The sequence below is a fragment of the Hippoglossus hippoglossus genome, chromosome 21, assembly GCF_009819705.1.
Source record: "Hippoglossus hippoglossus isolate fHipHip1 chromosome 21, fHipHip1.pri, whole genome shotgun sequence".
NCBI lineage: Eukaryota > Metazoa > Chordata > Actinopteri > Pleuronectiformes > Pleuronectidae > Hippoglossus > Hippoglossus hippoglossus.
The window spans coordinates 12,607,086-12,632,298 of NC_047171.1; the positions used below are offsets into that span (position 1 = coordinate 12,607,086).

General features: G+C 39.8%; 3 protein-coding genes across 11 annotated transcripts in view; 1 reads left to right on the top strand and 2 right to left on the bottom strand.

Annotated features, from left to right (window-relative positions):
- Positions 1-84: 84 nt before the first annotated feature.
- Positions 85-17,596, bottom strand: abcb11a (ATP-binding cassette, sub-family B (MDR/TAP), member 11a). Of its 2 annotated transcripts, XM_034573910.1 has the most exons (28): positions 17,488-17,596; positions 9,649-9,739; positions 9,545-9,557; positions 9,382-9,430; positions 8,285-8,526; positions 8,120-8,204; positions 7,882-8,015; positions 7,630-7,801; positions 7,066-7,190; positions 6,790-6,964; positions 6,580-6,693; positions 6,372-6,482; positions 6,162-6,287; positions 5,873-6,076; positions 5,612-5,782; positions 5,329-5,518; positions 4,502-4,574; positions 4,295-4,403; positions 4,017-4,187; positions 3,827-3,931; positions 3,145-3,306; positions 2,685-2,888; positions 2,347-2,588; positions 2,086-2,242; positions 1,799-1,996; positions 1,509-1,715; positions 1,094-1,240; positions 85-478 (listed from the first exon to the last, which is right to left on the bottom strand). In XM_034573910.1, the coding sequence occupies exons 2-28, from the start codon at positions 9,695-9,697 to the stop codon at positions 278-280; spliced, it is 3,936 nt and encodes a 1,311-aa protein (XP_034429801.1). In that variant the 5' UTR covers positions 9,698-9,739; positions 17,488-17,596; the 3' UTR covers positions 85-277. The 2 variants fall into 2 exon arrangements, with proteins under 2 accessions (XP_034429801.1, XP_034429802.1); XM_034573911.1 differs by lacking the exons at positions 85-478; positions 1,094-1,240; positions 1,509-1,715; ... (5 more) ...; positions 3,827-3,931; positions 4,017-4,187 and having other exon boundaries at positions 5,329-5,457.
- Positions 14,377-21,582, top strand: rdh1 (retinol dehydrogenase 1). Of its 2 annotated transcripts, XM_034573937.1 has the most exons (6): positions 14,377-15,161; positions 16,122-16,157; positions 16,261-16,591; positions 17,501-17,759; positions 20,106-20,269; positions 20,347-21,582. In XM_034573937.1, exons 1-6 carry the CDS (start codon positions 15,159-15,161, stop codon positions 20,571-20,573), a joined length of 1,020 nt encoding a protein of 339 aa, XP_034429828.1. In that variant the 5' UTR covers positions 14,377-15,158; the 3' UTR covers positions 20,574-21,582. The 2 variants fall into 2 exon arrangements, with proteins under 2 accessions (XP_034429828.1, XP_034429829.1); XM_034573938.1 differs by lacking the exon at positions 16,122-16,157 and having other exon boundaries at positions 14,383-15,161.
- lrp2a (low density lipoprotein receptor-related protein 2a) overlaps positions 20,695-25,213 on the bottom strand; it is a 49,034-nt gene continuing 44,515 nt past the window's right edge. For 6 of the 7 annotated variants that reach the window (XM_034573898.1, XM_034573895.1, XM_034573897.1 and 3 more), the window contains 9 exons: positions 24,808-24,927; positions 24,530-24,620; positions 24,293-24,360; positions 23,296-23,413; positions 23,084-23,204; positions 22,744-22,854; positions 22,051-22,167; positions 21,892-21,963; positions 20,695-21,790 (listed from right to left, as the gene is read on the bottom strand). In XM_034573898.1, coding sequence (XP_034429789.1) covers positions 21,617-21,790; positions 21,892-21,963; positions 22,051-22,167; positions 22,744-22,854; positions 23,084-23,204; positions 23,296-23,413; positions 24,293-24,360; positions 24,530-24,620; positions 24,808-24,927 — 992 coding nt within the window. In that variant the 3' untranslated portion in view covers positions 20,695-21,616. Of the gene's footprint in view, positions 21,791-21,891; positions 21,964-22,050; positions 22,168-22,743; positions 22,855-23,083; positions 23,205-23,295; positions 23,414-24,292; positions 24,361-24,529; positions 24,621-24,807; positions 24,928-25,213 lie in introns of those variants that run through there. The other variant, XR_004612488.1, reaches the window with a different exon arrangement.

Below are 25,213 nucleotides of genomic sequence, written 5' to 3' on the forward strand. Positions count from 1 at the left end.
CTTGCTCTGTGGAGTGCTTCACCATTACAATGCCAGCAATACTCACACATATCCATATCCATTTTAATTTATATATTTTCTTTATATGCTTATATTTCTACTCTTGCATTGTAACAATGGGGATCAAAAAATTTTTTTTCTGATTCTGAGTCAGTGCATCGAAGACTTTTTCAGTGTGACACCACAACATGACAAGCCAACAATTAAAAGTACTATAAGGCCGAAACAAATATATATATTTTAAAGTTCAATGCCCATCATACGTGGCTTCAGGTGCCTAGCTGATAGGAGCGCCTGTTGTGACCAGTTTATGATAGGCGCCCCTCGTGGCCATGAGTTCATCATGTGTGCCGAGCTCTATGATGACTCCTTGTGACATCACTGCGATGGTGTCAGCAGACTGGATGGTAGAGAGCTTGTGAGCGATGACGATGGAGGTTCGTCCTTTTCTTGCCTCATCCAGAGCAGACTGGACGATCTGCAGGAAAAAAAAATCTTTCTTATTAACAGTCCCACTTCAAGTAAGACCTCTTGGTGTCTTGTGTAAATATAGAGAGGATGTATTTGATTAAAATACATTTTAAGAGATTGTCTAACTTTTAAATACAAACTTAAGACATATAACAAACCAAAGGCATCACCATATGTAATCATTCCACTTACGTCTCATGTGATTTAGTTTACATGCATGTCTGTGGCTTTGTATTGTATGTGTTGTATTATACGGTTTAATTTTCATAATGTATTTAGTCTCAGACGTAGCATTTTAATCCTTTGTTTGTTTTACACTTAGTTTGGATGATATGTACAAGCCATATGGATTATCCATAGATATCTGTAATTATATATAAAATAGATTATTTTATTTTATTTCAAGTCACATTGTTTAAACTGGCTGCAGGGACGTCAGATGAAAATTGGATTTTAGATTTATTATGGATTACAGAGATTATACAGTCTTTTCTTCTTCATTAATAGTATTTTGTCTGTTAATTATTGAGAACTGTCCCGATCAAATAAATATGCAAATAAATACACGATAAAACCTGGCTTTATGTGTTATGTTGTTTGATAGCGTTAAGAAACGTGTCACCTTTTCGCTCTCTGTGTCCAGGGCAGAGGTCGCCTCATCTAAGAGCAGGATCTTGGGCTTCCTGACAATGGCCCGGGCGATGGCAATGCGCTGTTTTTGTCCTCTTGACAGTTGAGAGCCCTGAAGACCAACCTGAGTTTCGTATTTCTACATGTTGGTAAACATGATGGGAGAAGTGGAGAAAGACAAAGGTCATGAAGTCAGCGATTGTGACATTTAGAAAGCTTTTTATTGTGGCGGTAAATCTGGACCTGTCATGTGATAAAGTCACTGTGACACGTGTATATACATGTGTTTTTAGGTATTCAACTGACAGTTGACAATCTCAACACTAAATCCATTCAGTAGCTGTTCTGTAGCTTTGGTTCATATCAGAAAATCGTAAATGGGGAGTAATTAATGTATTTGCACTTACATTTGGTAATGTCATTACAAAGTCATGAAGGAAGGCTTTCCTAGCAGCTTCTACAATCTCCTCCATGCTGACGATGCGCGTGTTCTCTCCATACTGTATATTCTCTGCTATACTGCAGCCAAACAGTACTGGCTCCTGGGATACTATGCCAATCTGAGCTCTTATGAACGGCACATTGACTCTATGAGACAGGCGACCGTCAATCATCTGAAAATAAAAAGATGACATCAACAATAGCTTTGAAATAAATAACACTCATTTTGTGCTGATGTCTAAATCCGTATACTCACCACTTGTCCCTCATCTGGGTCATAAAACCTCTCCAATAGTTGAATACTGGTGCTTTTACCGCAGCCGCTGCACCCGACAAACGCCAAAGTCTGACCAGGCTTCACCGACACAACCAGCCCTTTCAAAACCTGGACGTCTGGCCGTGTTGGATACGTGAACTTGCAGTCGAGGAAGTCAATTTCACCTCTGAAGTTGTCCTAAAGATGGATAACAAGGCATCATCATTTCAAAGTAACATCATGATCAAATTAATCATTATTCCATCTTATTTAGTAAATTCACGAACCCATTTCTCTCCATTCTTGGGACTTAAGCTGATTTTTGGAAATCTGTCCAACATTTTGAAAATCTGAGCTGCAGCGATTTTGGCTTTGGCATAATCTGGAGTGTAGGCGGCACCTCTGCCCAATGCCGTCGCACTGACAACTAGAACTGAAATCACTCTGAAGGAACAACATATGATTGCTTGGAAATCACGCCACAAAACAGAAAATGAATATCATTATAGAAGCTGAAAAATATCTGATTAATGTGAAGTTTTACCAACCTGAAAACGATAATGAAGGATAAACCCTCAGAGACAACCAGATAGCCTCCATATCTAAACGAAGCAGCATTCGCAAAGAAGATGACACACTCAGCAAAGCCAAAACAGAGGCCATAGATGTGGCCACTCTTTTTGGCAGATTTAAATGGAGGCTCCAATTTCTGCTGATATGATTCCACAAACAAGCTCTCTTTGGCCAAGCCTGCAATGGTCCTGATGTTGAAAAGAGCTTCACTGGACACCTGAATGCAGAGATTACATGATTTTTACAGTGAAATTAATAAATATCAATGGGCCTAAGTGGAAAATGTTCATATCATACTGAAAGAGGAGCCTACCTGCCCTGCTGCTTCCATGGCCTTTATATCTTGATTTGCAAAACCCGTCAGAATTTTGGATTGTAATGCTCCAGACAGCCCAATAAATGGCAGGAAGCAAATAACTACCAGAGCTAACTTCCAACTGAAGTAAAAAGCAATGATCAGAGATGCTCCAATGTTGGTCAATGAGTTAATGATCATGCCAATCTGAGAACCCGTTGCCTGCAAAAGTCAAAACCAGCCATATGTGAAACAGACATTATCAAAGTTGAAGCTATCCAGCAGAGTTTCAAGAGCAGGACCACACCTCAACCTCCTTCCCTGAAACGCAGCAAAGACGCTACAATCCTTCAACCTCTCATACATCAATGCTCATAATCATTAGACGCAACTTGCTGATGGTGTGGTCCTTGCTGCTGAACCACTGTTTTATAAATAATGTGAAATAGAGGTACAGGATTGAAAAATTGCCACTTACCCCCTGGACCATGGATGCATCAGTGGCTAGTCTGGTTGTCAGAGTTCCTGGGCTATTTCTAGGGTCATCAAACCACCCGATTTCTTGTCTCAACATAGTCTGGAAGCCCACTTTCCTCAGACGACGGGTCAACAGCTCTCCAGACTTGGAAAAAGCATATGCCTGGAACATTAAAGCAAAACTTTAACTGAGCAACCGTGCTCTCTGCAGCCGCATGTAAGGGATTACTTCTGTTAGGCTCCTGTCCTAAAACAAACCGGAGCTCTGACTGTGTAGTCCCACTCACTGAACTGAAACAAAACTGATATTCCTCAAGATCCCGGGCTTCTAGAGCCAGAAGAGCTACCGCTGTAACAACACTAATTTTGATATTTTAATAGATACCTTGCTGAACATTGGAGATAAACGCTGTTTTTTGATGATTTCTAAGTCTTTTAAACTGATCTACAGATCAGCGTTACTCTTTAACTTCCTGGATCTGATTCTGGTCATTTCAGCTGCAACCAACTGTCAGTTACCCACTTGGTAAGGGGCCCCATTATCCTTATTGCATGTCAGTGAACTCACTAACTTTGAAGCTGCTGTTTTAAGGTAAAAAAATTGCTATAAAATACTCCCGTCACGTAAATCCCAGTTGAATGAATCCCACTGAATCTCCCTGTTAGAAAATTATGGTGCAAACCTCTATAAACTGTGAAAACAAACAAATCCCAGCCACAATGCAAAACAGAACACATATCCCGTTGATTTGTTGCCTCTGTTCATTCAGGTCGGGAATCGAAAAAGTCTGGAAAGACAAAGATCAAGGGAATCAATAAAAGGTAGTAAAAAGTGAGTACAAATCGATTGTAATACTCGGGAGCAGCCCTTACACCAACAATTTCGCTGAACAAGAAAGCGTAGATGGGGTTGAGGGAGCCATTGACAACAGCTCCCAGCGAGCCCAGCAGCAGGTAGGGCCACTCTGGTTGGTTGAACTTAAGGACACGTGAAACTGGGGCAGGCTCCACTTTTTCATCTTCATCATCCTCATCCTCATTTCTCTGTTTAAAATGCATTGATTAAATTTAATCCCCACAGGACAATTGGCAATAAAAGTCAAATATTACATAAAAAAACACAATATAATATAATAATATAAGCAAAGTACATATTCTGTTTCAATCTCCATGTTGGGAAATATCCTGAGGCTGCCTGATAAAGCATCAGGGACATCATGGCTTGACAGTGTGCTGTGAGACCGTAGACGAACAGAATTCCTACAAGAGTAATATCAGAACATTAAATTATTATAATGTTGGCATTATGATCTGTTATCACATTTTTCTGAAATGTTTTTTTTTTGCTGGATTTATACCTTTTATTGGATCTGCAGCTCCCACTCCTCATTTTCACATCAACTTCCTCTCTCTGAGCAGGACTGACTTCATCTGGGGGGGGGGGGGGGGGGGGGGGAATCAGTAGGGCTTTAATAAAATTTCTGGAGCATCCTTCCTGTGTGTCTTAAGGGGATTACCCTGTGACTCCTGCTGTGCACTTTGAAATGAGCTGTTTCAACAAACCTGGGGTCCTTCCAGGGACTGGGAGGAAATTGTGGGTAAACGGCGACAAAGACAGAGGAGGTGGTTTACAGTAGTTTTATTTCCAACATACGCTGTTTTCAGACATGCACTGATGTTTTAGGGGCTGTATGAGAGAACGCAAATGTCTGAGTCTGTTGCTCAGCACATTTTCAGGAACCTTTTCAGCTAGCCCCCTGGTAAGATGTCAAAATGTAGAAGGAGTTTGCCTCTTGATCCAGCAGAGGGCACTCACTATTAGCTGGACCTATTGCGTGCCCTCTTGACCAGTAAAGTAAGTCAGTGATGTCAAGTTTAAAATGTAGGACTACAACAATCAAAGCTTATTAGAATATATTCCACTAGTTTCATGTCAAATTTGTATGAACTTCATTTTTAACATTGCAAATAAATCCTTTAACAGGAGCTTTAGGAGCATGGATCTTCTATTTTCAAACTTTTGCAAAATTTCATTGATCCAGCAACCATCAAATTTGATCTTTTACTGAATGTTTGCATGCACATACTTCTAAACACATGCCAAACAATGCAGGCCCTAGCATTATTTTCTGAAGCAGGTTTTCTTGGTGTGAACGTAGCCTGAGGTTGGGAAATGCAATCCTACCATTAGTTTTGCTGGATGTGCCTTGGTTCTGCAGGGTGACCAGGGTGAAGTAAACACCTTTCTTTTCCAGAAGCTCACTGTGCGTTCCTTTCTCCACCACCCGCCCATGCTCGAAGCCAATGATGACTTCTACAGTTTTAATCGTGGAAAGACGGTGGGCTACAGAAATTGTTGTTCTGCCCATGCGCACCTGCACATATTCCAGTTTTTAGTTTTATTCCACAAAACACAATGAGGTAATGAAGTGTGTTGTGTCATGTAGTGTAGTGACAGTGTGGCTCACCTTATCCAGTGCTTCCTGGACAACAGCTTCACTCTCATTGTCTAAAGCGGACGTGGCCATGTCCAGCAGAAGGATCTTAGGGTTTCGGATCAGAGCTCGAGCTAAAGCGATCCTCTGTTTCTGGCCTCCACTCATCTGGCCTCCACCTTCTCCCACCAAAGTGTCAAATCTCTGGAGAATATTAATTAAAGCCTTTTTGGTTAGTTATCGTTTCATAGTTTGCATTAAGACAGGTTCAGAATGTGTGTTATCGAAACTTACCTGGGGCAGCTCCATAATAAAATTATAGGCATTGGATTCTTTTGTTGCCTGGATAATGTCTTCCATGGTGACTCCTGGTTTACCAAAGCGGATATTTTCAGCTATGGTTGTAGCAAACAGCACCGGCTCCTGCTCTACAATACCAATGAGGGAGCGGACCCACTTGATGTTTAAAGTGCGGATGTCGTGGCCGTCCAACGTCACCTGAGAATGAAAATTTCAGACGTGATGCTACACTGAAGGCTTCAATCTTCCCAATGATGTCACGTGTCGTCAGTCAGATCATTACCATTCCTTCATCTGGGTCATAAAACCTCTGGATGAGCTGGATTGCCGTGCTCTTTCCAGATCCACTCGGTCCAACAAAAGCTGTGGTTTCTCCTTCTTTGACCTGCATGCTCAGATTATTTAAAATCTGAAACAAATAGGTGGTTTTCGATCAGTTTAGTCTTGAGAAGTGAGATGTGGACTGTCAGAACTGCTCGGCAAAGACAATCACCTTGACTTCGGGCCGGGACGGGTAGAAGAAAGTGACATTGTGGAACTCAATGTCACCTTTCACTTTGTCTAATTTGTGACCCTCATCTGAGAAACAATCAATTTTTGGTTCCTGTGAACACAGCAGCAGAAGAACCTTTCTCTTAAAATGCGATCTTTCCAATCTGGATTGTATCTGTAATGAAGTCTTTAACATCATCATGATTTACCCGCTCAATTGTGTCAAAGATGGTCTTTGCTGCTGCTCGACCAGAAGCAAAGGCCTGCAGGCAAGATGATGCTTGACCCAGGTTTATAGCTCCAATAAGCACTGCGAAAAATACCTGCAAACAAACAGCAGAAAATGGTGAAACAACTGCCACTGTTTCTGAAATGCCAAAATTGAATAAAGTATCAGATGTTCCAGTGAATTTACATACCTGGACAAGGCTACCAGGGGACAACTCCTTGGTCTCGATGACCAATTGGGATCCATACCAAAAGGACAGAGCGTAACAGAGGAAAACGATGCACCACATGAATCCCTGAAACAGTCCCAGGACCATGCCCTTTCTCACACCCCAGCTCAGAGCTTCCACAAGGTTTCTGTCGTACCTGTCCAGAATTTGCATTTCATTTTGAATGCAGAAGCATTTTGCCCATCATCACATGCAAAACAGGAAAACCTTTTGAGTTGTTAGAAAATGACAAAATACCTCTCGGCTTCTTTTTCTTCCCCACCAAATGCTGCTACTGTTCTGATGGAGGACAGGACCTCATCAGCCACTGCCCCTGCCTTTGCGTAGGCCTTCAGCCCTTTTCCGGTCAGCTGGCCCACAGCCTTCAGGAAGAAGTAACCAGAAGACATAAAACATTAAAAACATATCACTTTTTTGTTTAAACACGATGTCCATCCATCCATCCATTATGTATACTGCTTATCCTTTGAGGGAGCTGGAGACAACCCCTGGAGAGCGAATCACAGGGGACAAAATACCACTCATACTCCCATTCACACCTCTAAGCTCAATTAAGAGTCTCTGATAAACCTAAACCCAACCAAACCCAACCAAACCCAACCAAACCCAACTTGTCTTTGGGCTGTGGGAGGAAGCCGGAGTAATAGGAAGAAAACCCACAGAGACAGAGGGAGAACATGCAAACTCCACACAGAAAGACATTGGCAGAACCGGGATTTAAACCTTCCTGCTGTGCTAACCACCACACCACAGGGCTGCCCCTGTTTAAACACAATGTGTGTTTCCCAACTGGACCCCTACCATAGCCATGAGTCCGGTACTGAGACCAATCAATGGGCTCACAGCTATGACCACCAAAGTCAGCTTCCAGCCACCCATGAATCCAACCATGAAGCCAAACACAAACGTGGAGAGCCTCTGAATGAAGATCGACACCTGGTCAGCGATGGAAGTGTTGATCTTGTTCATGTCACTGTAAAGAAACAGAAGACAACAGAGTCTTTGGAAAGCGTTCTCACAGCCGTGCATTGATATCAGAGACCCCAGACTCACTCAGAGATCCTAGTGTTCAGTTCGCCAACAGAGTTGCAGTCGAACCATCCAATCTCCATTTGCATGACTTTTCGGAAATAAGTCTTTCGGATTCTGTCAGTCTGACTCGCAGCTGCTGACACCCACAACGTAATCTGCACCGGGCCACAAAATGATTTCATTGAGTAGAGGAAATGTGCCACACTGTAATAAGACAAAATTACTCTATGGGGGAATAAATTAAAGCAGAAATACTTACTTGTAAATAACTCAAAATCAGGACTCCTAATCCAGTTCCAACATAGTAATATGCGAACATGGTCATTTGTGCTTCAATATCCGTTCTGTGAAGACAATAAAACAGTTAACAACAGCTCCTACACACTGTAACAACATTCATATCAGCAATAAACTCATGACTCACCCACAGTAGACAGTGGTGTTTTCAGCCATTTCATAAACTGAGCCATTTATCCAATAAATGGTGTTGTTGTCGCACATCTTGTTTGGATCTTTGAGTTCTTGGGCCTCAAGCTCATAATTCACAAACATGTCCGTCATCTCACCGTACACTAGAAGCATGGCAGGTGGCACGGCGCCATGTACGAGAGCACACAAACTCCCCACCACCATCATAGCGATTTCTTTCCTGGTGGCAAACTGGAACTGCGAGATAAAAATGGAATGAAGACAAACTGTATGCTGGAGATATATATTAAGATTGTAGAAATTGAAGGACTCAGGTATTAACTAACTAATTAATGCATTTCCCTGCTAATGATACAGAATTTGCCAAGAACTGCTGAAAGAAAAGTTGAAATCTGAGTTGAATTAGCGAAAAAGACTCTGACACATCCAAAATTTTAAGATGTAATACTGGCAAAGTTGCACATTGCAGTCAGTACCTACACTGTACAATTTGACAAGTTGATCTTACTTTTAAAAAATCTAGGAAAACGAAGGAGAAAACATGTTTATTAGTTTTAAGTTAGGTTTACTTTAAATCTAGTTGTTGTTGTTGTATATCATTTACATATTGTAAAAGTCCATCAAACTCAAAATGGCAAGTCGAATGAACTTGTTACTCCACTTCACTGGATGGTTTTGTCTACTCTGTCTAAAAAATAAATTATCATTCAGACAAGGGAATAAACCTGAGTGTGGCTTTTAACATCATCCGTAACTTTTCTGTACAATACTGTGATAAACTGACCAGAGAGAGGGATCTTCTGAGTATTGCTCCCTGTTTTTGATAAAAAAATATGCAGGTTTTTCTCCACACCTATTCTGGGTGTCACACCATGCACATAGCTTCACTCACAGTTCTAAAATCATAATCATAACGACATCACAAAAGAACTCAAAAGCGTACTGGAATGTCCCAAGTAACATAAATAATGTCTTAGAATACAGCTAGTCCAAAAATGTCAGAAGAATTTGGTATAATTTGGTAAATGAAGATTGGGATCACGGTTCTGTGAATGTCAAATTAGTGCTCACACACAAATATGATCAACTTACCAGCTGAAAGTATCCAACAGTCAGTGCGTTTTCTTTTTTCGTCTCATCTCTGTCAAACATGTAAATTACAAAGGGAATAAATAACATGACAACAGAAAATCTATTGTGGTCTGAAACGTTGTATATTATATGTATATGTCCGGTCCGCCCAACACAAACTTACCCATTTTGATCGGCTGAGGAAGAAGGGAAACAATATTTAGAATTGCACATAATTAATTTTTAGAATAAAGCATCAGTTTTGCACAATGAATGAAGCTCACTCACCTCCTTTATCGACACCTGGTATCGGTGTAAGTTTGAACGCTTTCTTCATGTTTACCTTCCTGAGTCAAGCAAGTGTGTGCTTACTTGGCAACTGTAGAAAATCATCAAAATTATAATTTGGAAGTTTAATCGTCGGGAATCAGATTAGTGGGATGCATTTTTTAAAATATGATCAACTGTTTATTAAGACTTCTGTATCAAAGATTGAATTTCCATTGACCCACAAAAGTTAGTTTTCAATTTGTAAATGATTTTATAGTCATTATTAGTAAACTAATACACTAAGTATATCACAAAAAATAGTTAGTAGTATAAGTACATATGCAATAAATAAAGAATCAATAAAAATGTTGGATGATTTTGACAAGATATTCTTTTTAGTTTTGTTGTCTTACATTTTTCATCAAGCAGCATGAACATTCAAGTCAATTATTATTATTTTTTGTATAGCGCCAAATCAATATCAATAACAGTATCATAGAGAAACTCAACGCTTCCCTAAAACTGTTGTTACGTAGGATGTGAGAGAAAATACACATGTGCTACACAAAGGTTACTATGCTAAAGGCAACAACAAAACGGTCAGTTACATACGTTAACAACAGCAACTATTAGTGAGGAGGGTGGGGTCCTGGTTGAGGTGGAAGAAGAGCAAAATGTACTGTACCTGAACTTTTCAATGAATCTGTGGTATCCTCAGAAATCCACTGACTCTACTGAAGCTCATCAGAAGAAAAAATCCTATCTTATTTTCTGGCAACCTATGACTCTCCTCTCCCATTATCTACGTCTCCATTAGACTGATAAGGCTTGTGTCACCAGTACGACCTTTACTAGGCTGCCTCTGCAAGGCCAAGTACATTCATTAAATACAATCACAATGGCATCATTGTATCATTATATTTATTCTTAGTTATATAATTTGTGGTGTTAGTGAAATGTGAAATTTGGCAAGACTGTTTGGTTCCAGGAAATATGTCCTTAAGCCTAAATGTGTTTATTTAATTTGAGTTAAATACCACAGGTGATTGTAAATTGGGTGAATGACCACAGGGCCATTAGTAATGTTCAGCTACTGTTACAAATCAAACTGTGGTGGATGGTAAAACCTTGCTCACAACTTTAGTCATTATAATAGTTTTTATGAAACTTGTTTTAACTTGAGGGCTAAATAATAACCCAAATAAGTATTTGCATGCGTGCTCCCCTCATTTGTGGTTATACACTGTCAACATTTGTCTGTTGTGATTTTAACACGTTTTTAACTTTTTAAACTGGAGAACCTACATCTGCCGTCCTGACTGTGGCTGAGTGACGACAGGTACGTTTTTCCTTCTTTAAATCCCAATTATAAGTATCGTGCCAGGCAACCCTCAGCCCCATGAGAGGGAACCTCACAGAGCAATCACCGTTTACCACGCTGTGTTTTTGGACTCGAGCCCCCTCCTTCCTGTTGCATTATCAATCACCTGTGTTGTAATAATATCATGGCTGTAAAGAAGGAGCAAATTCCGAACCCAGGCCATCTACTACCTGTCCTAGCGGGCATTGACCCCCAAAAACATCTACTAAGTTACTATAATTAATTTGTTTCCATTTCAACCTTTAGAAAGCCACATATGTTCTAAAACTTAACTGCATCGACAGCTGTAGAGGTATGCAAATATGCAAATATTTGAATGAAAAAGACAGCAAATACATTGCAAATTAACACAATAAAGCCAACAGCAGAGTTTTTCTCTTCGGTGTTCCTTTGAGATGTCAATTTTCTCACAATGGCAGGTCATGCACTTTATCACAGATCAGGAAAAAAACCTTAATGTTCATCTAAGTAAATTTATTAACTGTCTAAACTCAACTATTATCCCAAAGGTGGAATGTGAATGTCTGATGTAAGCCTCAGGTTAGGCCTCAATCGTATTTGTTCATTAAGATGTGTAAGTTATAAAAGGGTCATTAAGAAAATTCTAATGACTACGAATGACAGGTTGGGACCTACAATCCACCACAGTTTACTTTGAATGTGAAAATTTCCATAACCACTTAAAGGACTTTTACTTGTGCTTTGACTGTGCCCTGAAAACCAGTTTCTTTGCGAAGGCCCAATATAGTCCCTTAGTATCTTCTTTATATCTTTTAGATAACAGATATATGAATTATTGAATTAATCCTAGAGAAATTGGTGAAAATGTCACCAAAAAAAAAACTGTGTGTTATTTCGCCATGTTGATCCACATCCTAATCTGAATCCACACCAAACTTGAATTAATCCTTCCCTGACCTTTACCACATCCGTCCACAACGCTGCATGTTAATCTGTCCAGCAGTGTTTTACATACAAACCAACCGACAAACATACAGGGGTGAAACATAACGGAGGTAATAAGCAGCTGCTCTGTCACTTTTTCTGGAGAGGCTCCCCATGTTTGTGTCCTGCTCCAGTCTTTTCAACGATGTAAATCATCACACAGATGTACAGTGAATAACGCACCTTTAATTGAGCTCATTGCTGCAGATCTCACCAGTAAATCCTTATATCACCGTCTCTGCCTGGCCAAAACACCAATTGCAGCTGCCGGTTGTGTCCTCTCTGCTGCAGAAGATGGTTTCTGAGTCTTTGGCTGATCATCTGCATGTTAACTGTCTTCGAAGAACTTGTTCTGTCACATCCTACACTCAAAAAAATGATTCGTTGACTTTAATTAAATTTATCTTGTCAACTGGTTCCACGAAATTGTATTAGGTTAGTTGAAAGCTAAATTATTAGTTTCATCCAAATGAATTAACTTGAATTACAGTAATGAAATAATAATGAGTTGTTTCAACTCAAAAGAATAACTTCAGATCAACAGGATATATTTACGTTCACCCAATTTAAGTAATTTACGTTCACCCAATATAAGCAATTTACGTTCACCCAATTTAAATAATTTACGTTCACCCAATTTAAGTTATGTTGTATGGACTTAAATAATATATTTACAGCTTACATATATCTTATTTATAGTAGTAATATAATAAATTTAAGTTCAATTAACTTAACTCAACGGTGTTCATCCAATGTATTTTTTATGAATTACTTTAACATAATCCTATTTTGTCAACTGGTTCCACACAAATGAATTGTGTACAACCAAATTATTTTTTTAACTTTTTATTAAAACATTGCAACATGGTCCAACAGCAAAAAACATCCAACAATTTTTAAAACATGGTCCAACAATACAACAATTCCACTTTCCTATGTTTTGTAACATCTAACAAAACGTTAACGCGCATTCATTTTAGCATTGTGGAGAAAATAACATAACATGTTAATTAATGCTGCAGAATATATATATATAATATAATCGGCCGACAATGGCCTATCACAGATATATCTGTGTTAACCAATACATATACAATAACTTTGTTATATTTAACACACCATACAAAAATGTTTAGGGAAAGATATAAATGGAATCATCGCACAATTGTCCAGCAGATGGTTTACTCTGCCGAGCAGAGCGGCACAACTGAAAGACAAACTGCTATCAGTAATGTCAATACTGTACTTAGATTTGACTCTGAAACTTTACTAAATAGTACCACTAGACTATAACATTTCTAAAAAATTTGCTAAATCACTGTTGTTTTTTTTAACTGAATTGTAGTTTTTAGCTAAATTGTTAAGGGATGGCGGGCTCCGCCCAGGGACATGTAGCTCACTTAGCTAGTTTAGCTAACTTAGCTAGTTAGCTACATGTTAAATATGCACCTGCTCTCTAAAACTAAACAAGCAAGTATGTGGTATGAGACACATATTTATCTCATATAAGACCCATATTTACAATATAAATAATACTGCAGGTTACAAAAGTTAAAAGAAATTTCTCTTACCTCTTTCCACTTGCCTGCCGCCAAAAAGTAATTTTTGAACTCCGGTCAGATCCTTCTACGCATGCGCAGTGTAGAGTTCTTCTTCTTCGGGGGTTTACTGCACCTGGCATTGCATTACTGCCACCATCTGGATGTAAGAAGTATCTCGACCCTAATTGGCTTGACATAATTTTTTCGAGCTTGTCCAAAACATTATTATTTTGTAAAGATAACTAGAGGCACAATTACATTGACTTGATTAAAAAAAAGTATTTTAACTTAACAAATTCATGTTTTTTAATTAAACTGAACATAAAAAATATATATAAAGTCAACAACAACCCGGATTCATTTTTTTGAGTGTATGAGTAACTGGATATCTTCAGGGCAGACCAAAAAGTCTGCGATCTTTGGACAAACACCTACAACATATATCTTGTTCCTACAAGGTGAATGTTTCCATGACGAATGTTTGCTTTTTGTGGACTTTTGACTTTTCAAACCTTCTCATTACCCGGGATGTTAAAAAAATATTATACAATTTTTACTTGTTGTTACCTTCGCCAAAGGGGTTATGTTTTCACCCCTGTCTGTTGGTTTGTTTGTAAGCAAGATTAAACAAAAACTAACTGACAGATTATGAGAAAACTTGGTGGAAGGATTAGATATGGGTCAGGGAAGAACCCATTCAATTTTGGTGTGGATCTGGATCAGGGGGTGGATCCAGGATTTAAATTTTTTTCACTTTCTTTAACAATGCGAGATTCATTTAAACATTTTTGTTGATTTTTCAGAAAATCATTCATGGATTTTGATGGAAACAAATATGGACTGTTTAGGGGCCTAATATTTATGGGTGTGTGCAATTTGGTCCAGATCCAAATACAAATCTGGAGCTAGGGAATTTAAATGTGGTTTCTTAGGGTAAATGTTGTTAAGTGGGACTGTTGGACAGGTCAACCCAGGAGCGAAAACACAGACGGGGAGATAGGAGTAGGTGAAAGGTAGTTATTGCCAGGCTGGAGTTTAGGGAGAGCTGGAGCTGGTAGTGGGGAGCCAGGAGCTTTATGCTGAGGCAGGAGCAATGACAGGGTGACAGGTCCAGAAGGTTATATCCAAGGTGAGGGGTGTAATGCTGGGTTCCAGGACAGCAGGATTGTAACCAGGTGAGGGACGGAGAGCAGGGGCCGGAGCCAGAACAGGAGGAATTTGTCTTTTTAAGATGCTTCCTCCTGCTGACCTCAGTGGGCTCCTGGTCTTGATGGACTCTGTCTCCACTCCACCTGTGTAAACCTGCTCCTACGATTGTAAACATATTGTTTGTTTTCAATATCAATGACCATAATCGACATTTGCTCTGCAACCTTGGGGTCGAGTCGCACTGTTTTCAGATAGTATCTGAGGTAAAGGGGACTGGAGTTATCAAATCCAGTGGTCATGTAATCTGGTGTTGTCTATTACACAATCGTGTGCTGGTGAAACAGTTACATCCACTTATGGACCTTGACTCTGCAGACGCACAGAAGTCAGACAAACTTAAGTTTCTCGTGGAGGGGCCAGTGTTGACTGAGACAGGATCTTCACCACATTTAGTTTTTCCTGATAAATTTTCGGGATCAGGAAGACACACCTATATCTAAACAACTGCAACCATGGTATGTGTGCTGTTATTATTATTATTATTATTATTATTATTATTATGATAAATGAGATTTGTGTTAACTGTGGCTTGAGGCTAGTTGGAAGTACTCAAACATCTGCCATGTGAATATTAACTTGTTTTCATTATTCAAGTCAAACTAAGGAGCACATGCTTTGAGAACCATTTATGTTTATTTATTGGTGCCATCTGGTGGTCAAGTGGGGGAAAGAAATGCTTTAAAGGTTCACCTGCCTACTTTTGGGATTTCCACTGCAGGTAACTGTGGTGAGGTTTGTGTTGTAGAAAATAACACAAAATATAATCAAGATGTGGTTTTTTTAAAATAATTTGACCCCCACAAACAAAAATCTCTTAATCTTGTGTCATCTCTGGTCAATTTGTGTTGCAGAGTGTCGTGGACTTAAACTCATCCCATTATCTAAATACTGAAAAATTAACTTGATGTGTGGTATGATCATTCTTTAATGTATTAGACTATTGCAGTGTCTGTTCTAAACATGTTTGTTTTGAATAGGGCGTTTGTTTGGAATGGGCTGTTGGTTTTTTAATGGGCTGTTTGTTTGTAATGGGCTGTTTGTTTGTAATGGGCTGATTGTTTGGCCTGTGGTGATGCTGGTTGTAGCTTTGTTTCTGAAACTGTTAAACTGACCTGCAGTAGGGTGGACAGGGTGGACCCCACCTCTTGCCTAATGTACCCAGGGGTCTGCCCCACAACACTCAGAGGATAAGTTGTATTAATAATGGATGGATGGGTTTGTTTTATTGCTTCAGATCCCTGCTCCTCATTCCTAATAAGGATCTTTGTTAATGAGGAGGGAGTGGACAGTGCAGAAGTGAAGGTTATTTGTGCATAATGTTTGATCATGTTGTTGGAAAATCGATGCACTTTACATGTTCATCGCGTGGGAGCATGAATGTTGTGCTTTTAAGAACCTCATTCTTCTCCATTCAGGTTTCAACTGACAGTTTAACCGCATATCTATTAGAGGTGAGTTGATTCCTCTTTCTGTTTGCACCATTTGCATGAATACGTTTGTTTTCCGGATTAACATGAGTCAGAGCGTGGATTCAAAGTGAGTTGTGTGTTTTAGGTAACCCTGCCACATCTGGTCTTAACATCTGCTTTACTTCTGGCCACTCTCGCTGCCATCCGCTGGTACATCAGAGACTCCCAGAGGGTCGGGGGCTTCGGCCAGAAGCACGTGTTGATCACAGGCTGTGACAGCGGCTTTGGGAATCTGCTGGCTAGACAGCTGGACAGAAAAGGTGTCCATGTGATAGCAGCTTGTCTCACAGAGAAAGGTGCTGCCGATTTGGCAGCGGCGGCCTCGTCCAGACTGAAGACCCTCCTGCTGGATGTTACAGACAGTGAGAGCATCAGGAGGGCGGTGGAGTTTGTGAGCAGAGAGGTCGGAGAGAGAGGTGGGCCGGGTGGACACACACACACACACACACACACACACACACACACACACACACACACACACACACACACACACACACAGAGAGAGAGAGAGAGAGATAGGGTGCCAGTCAGAGTGAGGCACTGGGGGAGATAAGGCAACCTGGACCATCCCATCATCAACTCATCCTTCTCCTGATGATAGCACTTTAACTTTCAGAGAGAGTAAAGCTTCTTTACACATAAATCTGGTTTACAGATAAATAATCCTGACTTCATTTCAAACTTTTTACAAGCTTTTCCACAAGCTTTATTTTTACTGTAGATTTACCCTGTGTGTGTGTGTGTCATATTTAAAGAATGACAGAATCTAAAAAGAGCACTTTTTCATTTAAAATATATTGTTTAAAAGTATTTTCATTCCACAAGATAAGATTAGTGAAGATTGGTGAAGTTGCATGTTGCAGCTGAATACCCCTCACCACACCCTCCGCTTCGAATCCTGGAGAACCTGTGCTAGCCTTCAGTTGTCATAACAACTCAAAAGGTGTTTAGTTTGTCCAGTCTTGGCTACTGTAAAAAACATGGCGGCCTCTGTAGAGAGGACCTGCTCCTGATGTAAATATAAAGTATTTGAATATAAAGGGGCCATTCTAGGGTTAGGAAAACAACAATTCATACAATTTAGATGAAACACACTTTTGAAATCATCACTGGGAGGATTTTTTATTCGATTTCTGCCAATAGCTCCCTTTCACCTAAATCTGACACACTGAACCTTTCAGATTTCAAACTCATAACTGTGTGCACGTCACTACCTGCATTCTAAAAGACATTTCAGATATCTGTGAAAATTACATTCACTGATTATTTATTTACAAAAGAGAAATAAAGATGAGAAGCTGATCCCTGCGGCCTTTTCTCTGCAGGTCTGTGGGGGCTGGTGAACAACGCCGGCAGGTCCATACCCATCGGTCCAGTAGAGTGGATGGATCTGCAGGACTTCACAAAGGTTTTGGATGTGAATCTGATCGGAGTCATCGAGGTGACGCTCCAGACTCTGCCGCTGCTGAAGAAAGCCCAGGGCAGGGTGGTGAACGTGTCCAGTATTCTGGGCAGACTGTCTATGATTGGTGGAGGTTACTGCCTGTCCAAATATGGAGTGCAAGCCTTTTCTGACAGCCTCAGGTAGATGGACGCAAAAGTGACTCATCACCTCACGATGTCAACATTAACATGCTGTAAAGAAGTTGGTAGAAACAAAACAAACCTGTCGTGTCCAATAGGCTAAAGATTAACTCTTCCCAAGGGGTCATTTGGAGAGAAGTCAAATTGTAAATAATTAGTGTTCAAAAACACTGCTATCATTATCAGCAACAGAAAACAATGAGAAGAAGAAAAAGACAGAGATCGAGGTGAGTAACAGACCGAATTACATTTTGTTCAAATACATGAAATAAAAGACCACATATTTATATATCGCAGCAGAGAAAAGATAATCAAACTTATTCTCTGGAGACAATAAGAGTCCAGAACAATGACCCAAGGCCTCTGACTTTATATAAGTGATTTTACAGCCCTGTAATTCTGTCAGACTGATTATCACTCGGTCAGGTCAAAGTAAATGTTTGAACTGAAACCTTAATGTTCATCTAAGTAAATTTATTAACTGTCTAAACTCAACTATTATCCCAAAGGTGGAATGTGAATGTCTGATGTAAGCCTCAGGTTAGGCGTCAATCGTATTTGTTCATTAAGATGTGTAAGTTGTAAAAGGGTCATTAAGAAAATTCTAATGACTACGAATGACAGGTTGGGACCTACAATCCACCACAGTTTACTTTGAATGTGAAAATTTCCATAACCACTTAAAGGACTTTTACTTGTGCTTTGACTGTGCCCTGAAAACCAGTTTCTTTGCGAAGGCCCAATATAGTCCCTTAGTATCTTCTTTATATCTTTTAGATAACAGATATATGAATTATTGAATTAATCCTAGAGAAATTGGTGAAAATGTCACCAAAAAAAAAACTGTGTGTTATTTCGCCATGTTGATCCACATCCTAATCTGAATCCACACCAAACTTGAATTAATCCTTCCCTGACCCTTACCACATCCATCCACAACGCTGCATGTTAATCTGTCCAGCAGTGTTTTACATACAAACCAACCGACAAACATACAGGGGTGAAACATAACCTCCATTGCGGAGGTAATAAGCAGCTGCTCTGTCACTTTTTCTGGAGAGGCTCCCCATGTTTGTGTCCTGCTCCAGTCTTTTCAACGATGTAAATCATCACACAGATGTACAGTGAATAACGCACCTTTGATTGAGTCAACAAAGAAAGAACATTTCAACACACACTTGACAACTTTGAAACCTATAAAGTTATTTCAGAGGACCAATATTTGGTTTGAAACTGTAAACAGTTGGGTGGGTGACCTGCAAAACAAATATGTCTTCATATTTCTGACATTTCTCCTAGTATAATGTCTGAACTGGCTCACGGTTCAAACAAACAGAAATTGGAGGGAGAATACACCAACGGTTGTCAATCAAAAAAGTGTTTATTAAATCAAACTATTTACAAAAAGAAGAAAACAAGATGCTTCTTAGTCAGTAAAAATCTGTAATGTAAAGAAGTGCATGAGTGAGTGGAAGATACAACCGGTTGAAAACTGAAAGAAAATAACCCAGGAGTACATGTGTGAAATGAGAGAGAGAGAAAGAGACTGAGCCAGGCGGCTAAATAGGCTCGAGACCACCCACCCAGGTGAACCTTCCTGACGACCTCCACTCTGCTGCCACCTCCTGAAAGGGAAAGAGCACAACCAAGACAAACAGAATAGGAGCAGGGGGGGTCGTCACAATATGCTTCTATGAAATACCTCTTTGGGTTGCTTGAATAAAAGAATGTAAAAAGCTGCTATAAACGCTAATAACTTATATCTGAAACATGTGGACACGACCACTGATTTCATCTTTAACAGAGCAATGTGTTTTATTTCAAATCATCATATTTTCTTCATGTTGAAGAAACATGACTTGTCTTTTTCATCGAGATCCATGAATTACTATCTGAGAAATCAACGAAAATGTTGAAAAATGCTAACATCCAAACAACGTTAAAGAAAGTGAAAGAAAACAAATCCTGGATCTGCCCCCTGATCCAGATCCACACCAAAAGTTTAACAGGTTCCTTCTTAGGTCATGCCCCACCCCTCCACAAAATGTCATGGTAATCGGTTGAGTACTTTTTGTGTAATCCTGCCAACAAACAAACAAATACTCAAGTAAAGTAGGAGTATAGGCTTATGCCAGGTTGTATTTGAAGGTTCAGTCTGTAGATTTCAGTGACATCTAGTGGTGAAAGTGCATGTTGCACCCTCACCTCAAGGGGTAGCTTAGTTACTTTACACCACAGCCGTAAAATGTTGGCTGTTAGTTAACCTGCTTTTATAGAAAAATTGACAGAAGTAAGATAAACTTTTGTTGCAGTAAAGAAACGCTATCGTCTGTTTCTCCTGTCCAGGAAGGACATGAAGGCCTTTGGTGTGAAAGTGAGCATCATCGAGCCTGGTTTCTTCAAAACAGCTGTGACACGTCTGGATCTCATAGAGGCCGACCTGAGGAGGCTGTGGACTCGCCTCCCTCAAGATGTTCGAGCCTCATACGGAGCCACGTACCTTGAAGACTGTGAGTGGAAGTGAATTTCATTCAGCAAGTGTCTCATAGTAAATACTCTAAATGATTTCCTCTTTCCTCTCGATCAGATGTGAAAGCTCAGAACTTCTCCATGGGTTTACTGTGCAGTCCAGACATCTCCAAGGTGACCAGGTGTATGGAGCACGCGCTGACGGCTCGATTCCCTCGGGCCCGTTACAGTGCCGGCTGGGACGCCAAGCTCCTCTGGATTCCTCTGTCCTATCTGCCATCATTTGTTTCAGACTTTGTCATCAACATGCTTCTTCCTTCGCCCAAAGATACAAGAAACATGTAGAAGACAAGTTGTAGATTAAAACTACTGACCCGTGGTACCCACAGATTTTTACTGTGAGCAGTGTAAATGTATGAAAACATGAAAATTGATGTCGTAAAAATAAAAAAGAACACATCCAGACTTTGTTACAAAATAGCAAATTTATTCATTCACGTCTCAGCAGCAGTATTTAAACCACACGTTTCTCCATGATCACAGGTAGAGTTTTAATTGGTCCTCATTAAGATACAAAACAGATCATTCTGCAAAGGATTCATTCACCTTGTTTATAAAATGACTCTCTACATCCTCAGGTCATGTGTCGCTCTCCCAGATCATCGACTACATAAATTAATTTCCATGCAACATACATGGGGCGTGTTCAAGTATTGTCCCAAACTATTTTGGCCATTATTCCAATATCATTGCTAAAGATAAAAACAAAATGATCACGTTGATTCAAAGTCACAAAGTCAGGGAATGTAGGTGGAGATTAAAAAAACATTAAGTATGTTTCACATGTTTGTTTTGGCTCACGAGTTAGAATCCACATGAGTTTGCTTGAATTTTTCAGCCCTGAAATGAGGTATATAAACGTGACAGATGAACAAATCCATCCTCCGTTTTGTTCAGTGGCCAAAACGTCATCATCCGACACTAATAACCTTTGATCATATAAATTCTGTACATTCAGAATGCTTTTATACGTGTTATTGTGTTTACATTGATCTATGCGTGGGAATCTATTTCAAAGATATTTTCTGACAAAATCTTACTGTTCAAATTTACAAATATATATTTACAAACATATTTATTAACATTTCTATCAGCAGCGTCAGTGCAACGATATACATATTGTACATCAGAATAAAGAAAAGAACATTAACACAAGAATTGGCATAAGAAATGTCAGAAGGCATAGTCACGAGACTTTTTTTTATCTTCATTCTGTAGAAATGTATCTCTCTTTTCTAAGACAATTTGAGTTTTGTACACAGGCTGCATAAAAAAATAAATTCTGTGCAAAGTGTGTCTTTTTTTTCCCCGTCTGTGAGAGAGGGGGGTTATACGTCACTGTCCTCTTTGACGAGGTTGGCCGTGTCTTTGAAAGTGTCCTCGGTCGGTGAAAAGGTGCTCAGACGATCCCTCCTCTGAGATTTGGCGGGGGGGATGAACGGAGAGGGCTCGGGGGCAGAGGAGTCCCCGCTGCTGCTGCTTACAGGCTTTTCATCCTTCATCTGCAAAAAAGTGCAGGAGGTGAAAACGATGGGGAAAAAAACATCAAATTTTTTCTTTTGCAACTTGCTTCTGAAAAAGATTTATCATCGTCTTAATTCACCTCTGAATACGTAGGGTTCTCAAACGGGGTGCTTGGCATTAATTTTCGTTTGAGTAAGCTCCACTTTGACTCCTGTGAACAAGCACAAATAATCAGTTGACATCACACCTGAATAATTCAGTTTACATGTGGTTGTGTGTGAATAGATACTTGACTCACCGGAGCAGGTTTGGTGCTGACTGAAGACGTGTTCACGACGCCCACGCTCTGATCCACGTGATACGCCGGGTTCACAAAGTTGTTCTGCAGCTGTTCACCGCTCACATTAACAGTCACCTGTTACGAAAATACAAGGATGTAATGTCTGCTGCCATGACAACTGCGGTAACAGGCTTAACATATGATCAAAATGTGTCACTTAGAAGGGTTCATCAAATAAGATTCAGGCTTTTATCAGGAGAAACATGCATGTCCACAAAGTCTTGAATTATCTTAAAATAAATAAATACCTGCAATGATCCAAACTCACATAACAATATTGGAACCACAAATTATTTTCCTCATGACCAGAAACTTCTTTTACATTTCATGTACATATATGTATTTAAATATATATATATTTTGTTAGATATAAAGATCATTTATATTTTATGATATTGTTCACTTCATAGGGACACAGCATACTCAATTAACCAGGGTACAAAACACATTTGTTAGCTTCAGATTAAATGTAATAGTAACATATCCCAAAGTAAGTGAATTGTTGTTTTTTTTCAACCAGGATTGTCTTCATTCACAACTGTATGTTTCAATGAAGTCAGTTCATCCTATACTTCTGAGATGCCCTGCTCACATAAAGCCTCAATGTGTGATAGACATGTTAAAAGATAAGACACATTCATTAACGAGTACCTGTGTGGCATAAATGACAGCAGGATCTCCAGAAACTCCGGGAGCGCTGGCGTATAATGGGTTCTCAAATGTGATTGGCTGCCTCCCAGTGTCCACTGCAAAGTTATCATCCTATGGGAGATGATATTAATAAGATTAATTTTTCAGTACATATTCAACCTCAGATGACACACTATGCAATTGTTAACTTTTCTGGATTGATGCTGAGACCAGCATGAATGCTAAAATAACAGTTGTTAATGAATCAAATAGAGAACGTGTTAAAGTGTAAACTGCTGATAAAACACTTTAGTGACTGAGGAGAATATTAACTGTTAATGACGTTCCCTCCTGGACTCACCATCTGCATGGGCGTGTCAATGAATGACACTCCAACGTGTGATGGTCCGAGGTCGACGTTATCACCCGAGCGAAACGTCACCCCGTTCCCGGTGTCACTGGACTTCACCAGGCTACTGAGGCTGCACACAAACAAAAACCCTCCAGTGAGCTTCAGTTTAGTTTCAGTTCATTAAAACATGCAGTGAGTGGAAATGACAAGAGCTGAGATACCTGGGTAGTTTGGGCATGGAGGGGATGAAGGATCCTGTTCGCTTGTAGTTGAGGAAAACTCCGACAGCCAACGCTCCGGTGATCAGGATGACAATGGCGGCCAGTAAAACAGCCACAGCTACACACACACAGAGAGTGACAGATATTCAGTTGTGTGGTTATGGGACATTGTCACAACAAAGTGCGAAATAATATTCTCTAATGATATTCTGCTGACTGGTCTGTTACCGTTCATGACTTCTAGAAGACCCGTTATTTTGCTGAAGGTAAACAGTCATCAATTCGTATATTTCTTGGTTATTTATTGAGCTTAAGTTATATTTTGTCCGGTTAACATCTCCATTATTTGCTGATTGAGGCAGTTTTCGAAGTTGTTTTGCTGCCCTGTGTAGCCATTAGCTGTGCGATGAGCAAGAAGTTTGACTTTATCACCTTTGGCCTCGACCTGCTTCAGTAAAGCCAAGATAACACGACTGGTACTGAACAACAGGCCCCACATGACAGCCAGTACACGTGTGAGAACCGATTAACCTCATCACCTAAAAAAATCCTGCAAACTTCTAAGCAGTATGAGCTGATTCATACATTTTGAAATAAAAAAATATTGGTTTTAACAGACGACACCACATCAACCCGAGAGTGGCTTCTCTCCATTGGCTCCCTGTTTAATTTAGAATTGATTTTAAGACTTGTCGGATCATTTTTAAAGCTCGGCTTCGTCTAACTACTTAACAGAAATATTGACCCCATATGAGCCAGCATGAGCCTCAGGAGAGGAGATTTTACAGACTTGCCTTTATGGGATGTCATCTTTTTATGTTTTCTTATTGCTTCAATTTCTTAATTATTTCATTCATGTGACTGGATTTTTATGATTGCCCCCAAGTTTCCCTGCTCTGTCAAATCACATTTTAAACCCCCTTGTTTAAGGCACCGTATAAATAAAGTTATTATTATTCTCATTATAAAATGATGGATAATATTGGAAACACAGTACCTGTTCCTGCTGGAGCTCCTCGTGACTTCCCCATCTCACAGTAGCTGCCCAAATAACCATATGGACATCTAAACAATACAACCAGAATACAATTTTTAATACTGGGAGAGCTTACATTGGAAAACTACATTTTACAGTATGTATGAAAAGGTTGATCATCAAGTATAACAGACATCACTGAGAATGACTGATGGAGAATCATTCACTGGTATAAATGGAACCTGCATTCACACTCACTTGCACTTGGGCAGACCACCTTCATCGGTGTAGCAGGTTCCACCATTCATGCATTTACATGCAAGGGGCATTGGAACAGGAGCCTCAATGGCTGAAGGAGCAAAATGCCAGGTAGGCACGGGATGAATAAATAAAAAACGGCAAAACAACTTCACATCACGAGCTCACAAAAGCAACACAGGAGCAGCCAGGAGCAAACAGAGATTTAGAAATGTAAATGAATGCAAAATGATGACAACATGACAGCTACATGCAGCCAGGCTGTTGCTGTGGTTTACCTGCATCACATTCGTTGGAGTCGAACTCCACCTGAGAGGAGCCTTGTGGGCAGGCGCAGGTGTAACCGCCAGGCCGGAGGAGACAGAGGTGGCTGCACACGTTCTTACAAGGGTTCAGCACTGAAGAGGACAGAGCACAGAAGAATAGAAGAACAACACTGTTAGGTATGGTTCAATGCAAGAGAATGCATACTTTAAGATAATTTCGTACTGGATTGATTATATATTTCATAACACATCACCACACCAATAAATCTTTTCACTGAGATTGTTTAGAAAATCTAAAATACATGAGCAGCTCTGCTCTTTGTTTCCAGGATCTACTTTAATCAACAAATTTAATCCCAAGGAGTTGTTAGGATATTTGATGATGTATGCTGTTACTTTCATTCATATAACTTGTTGT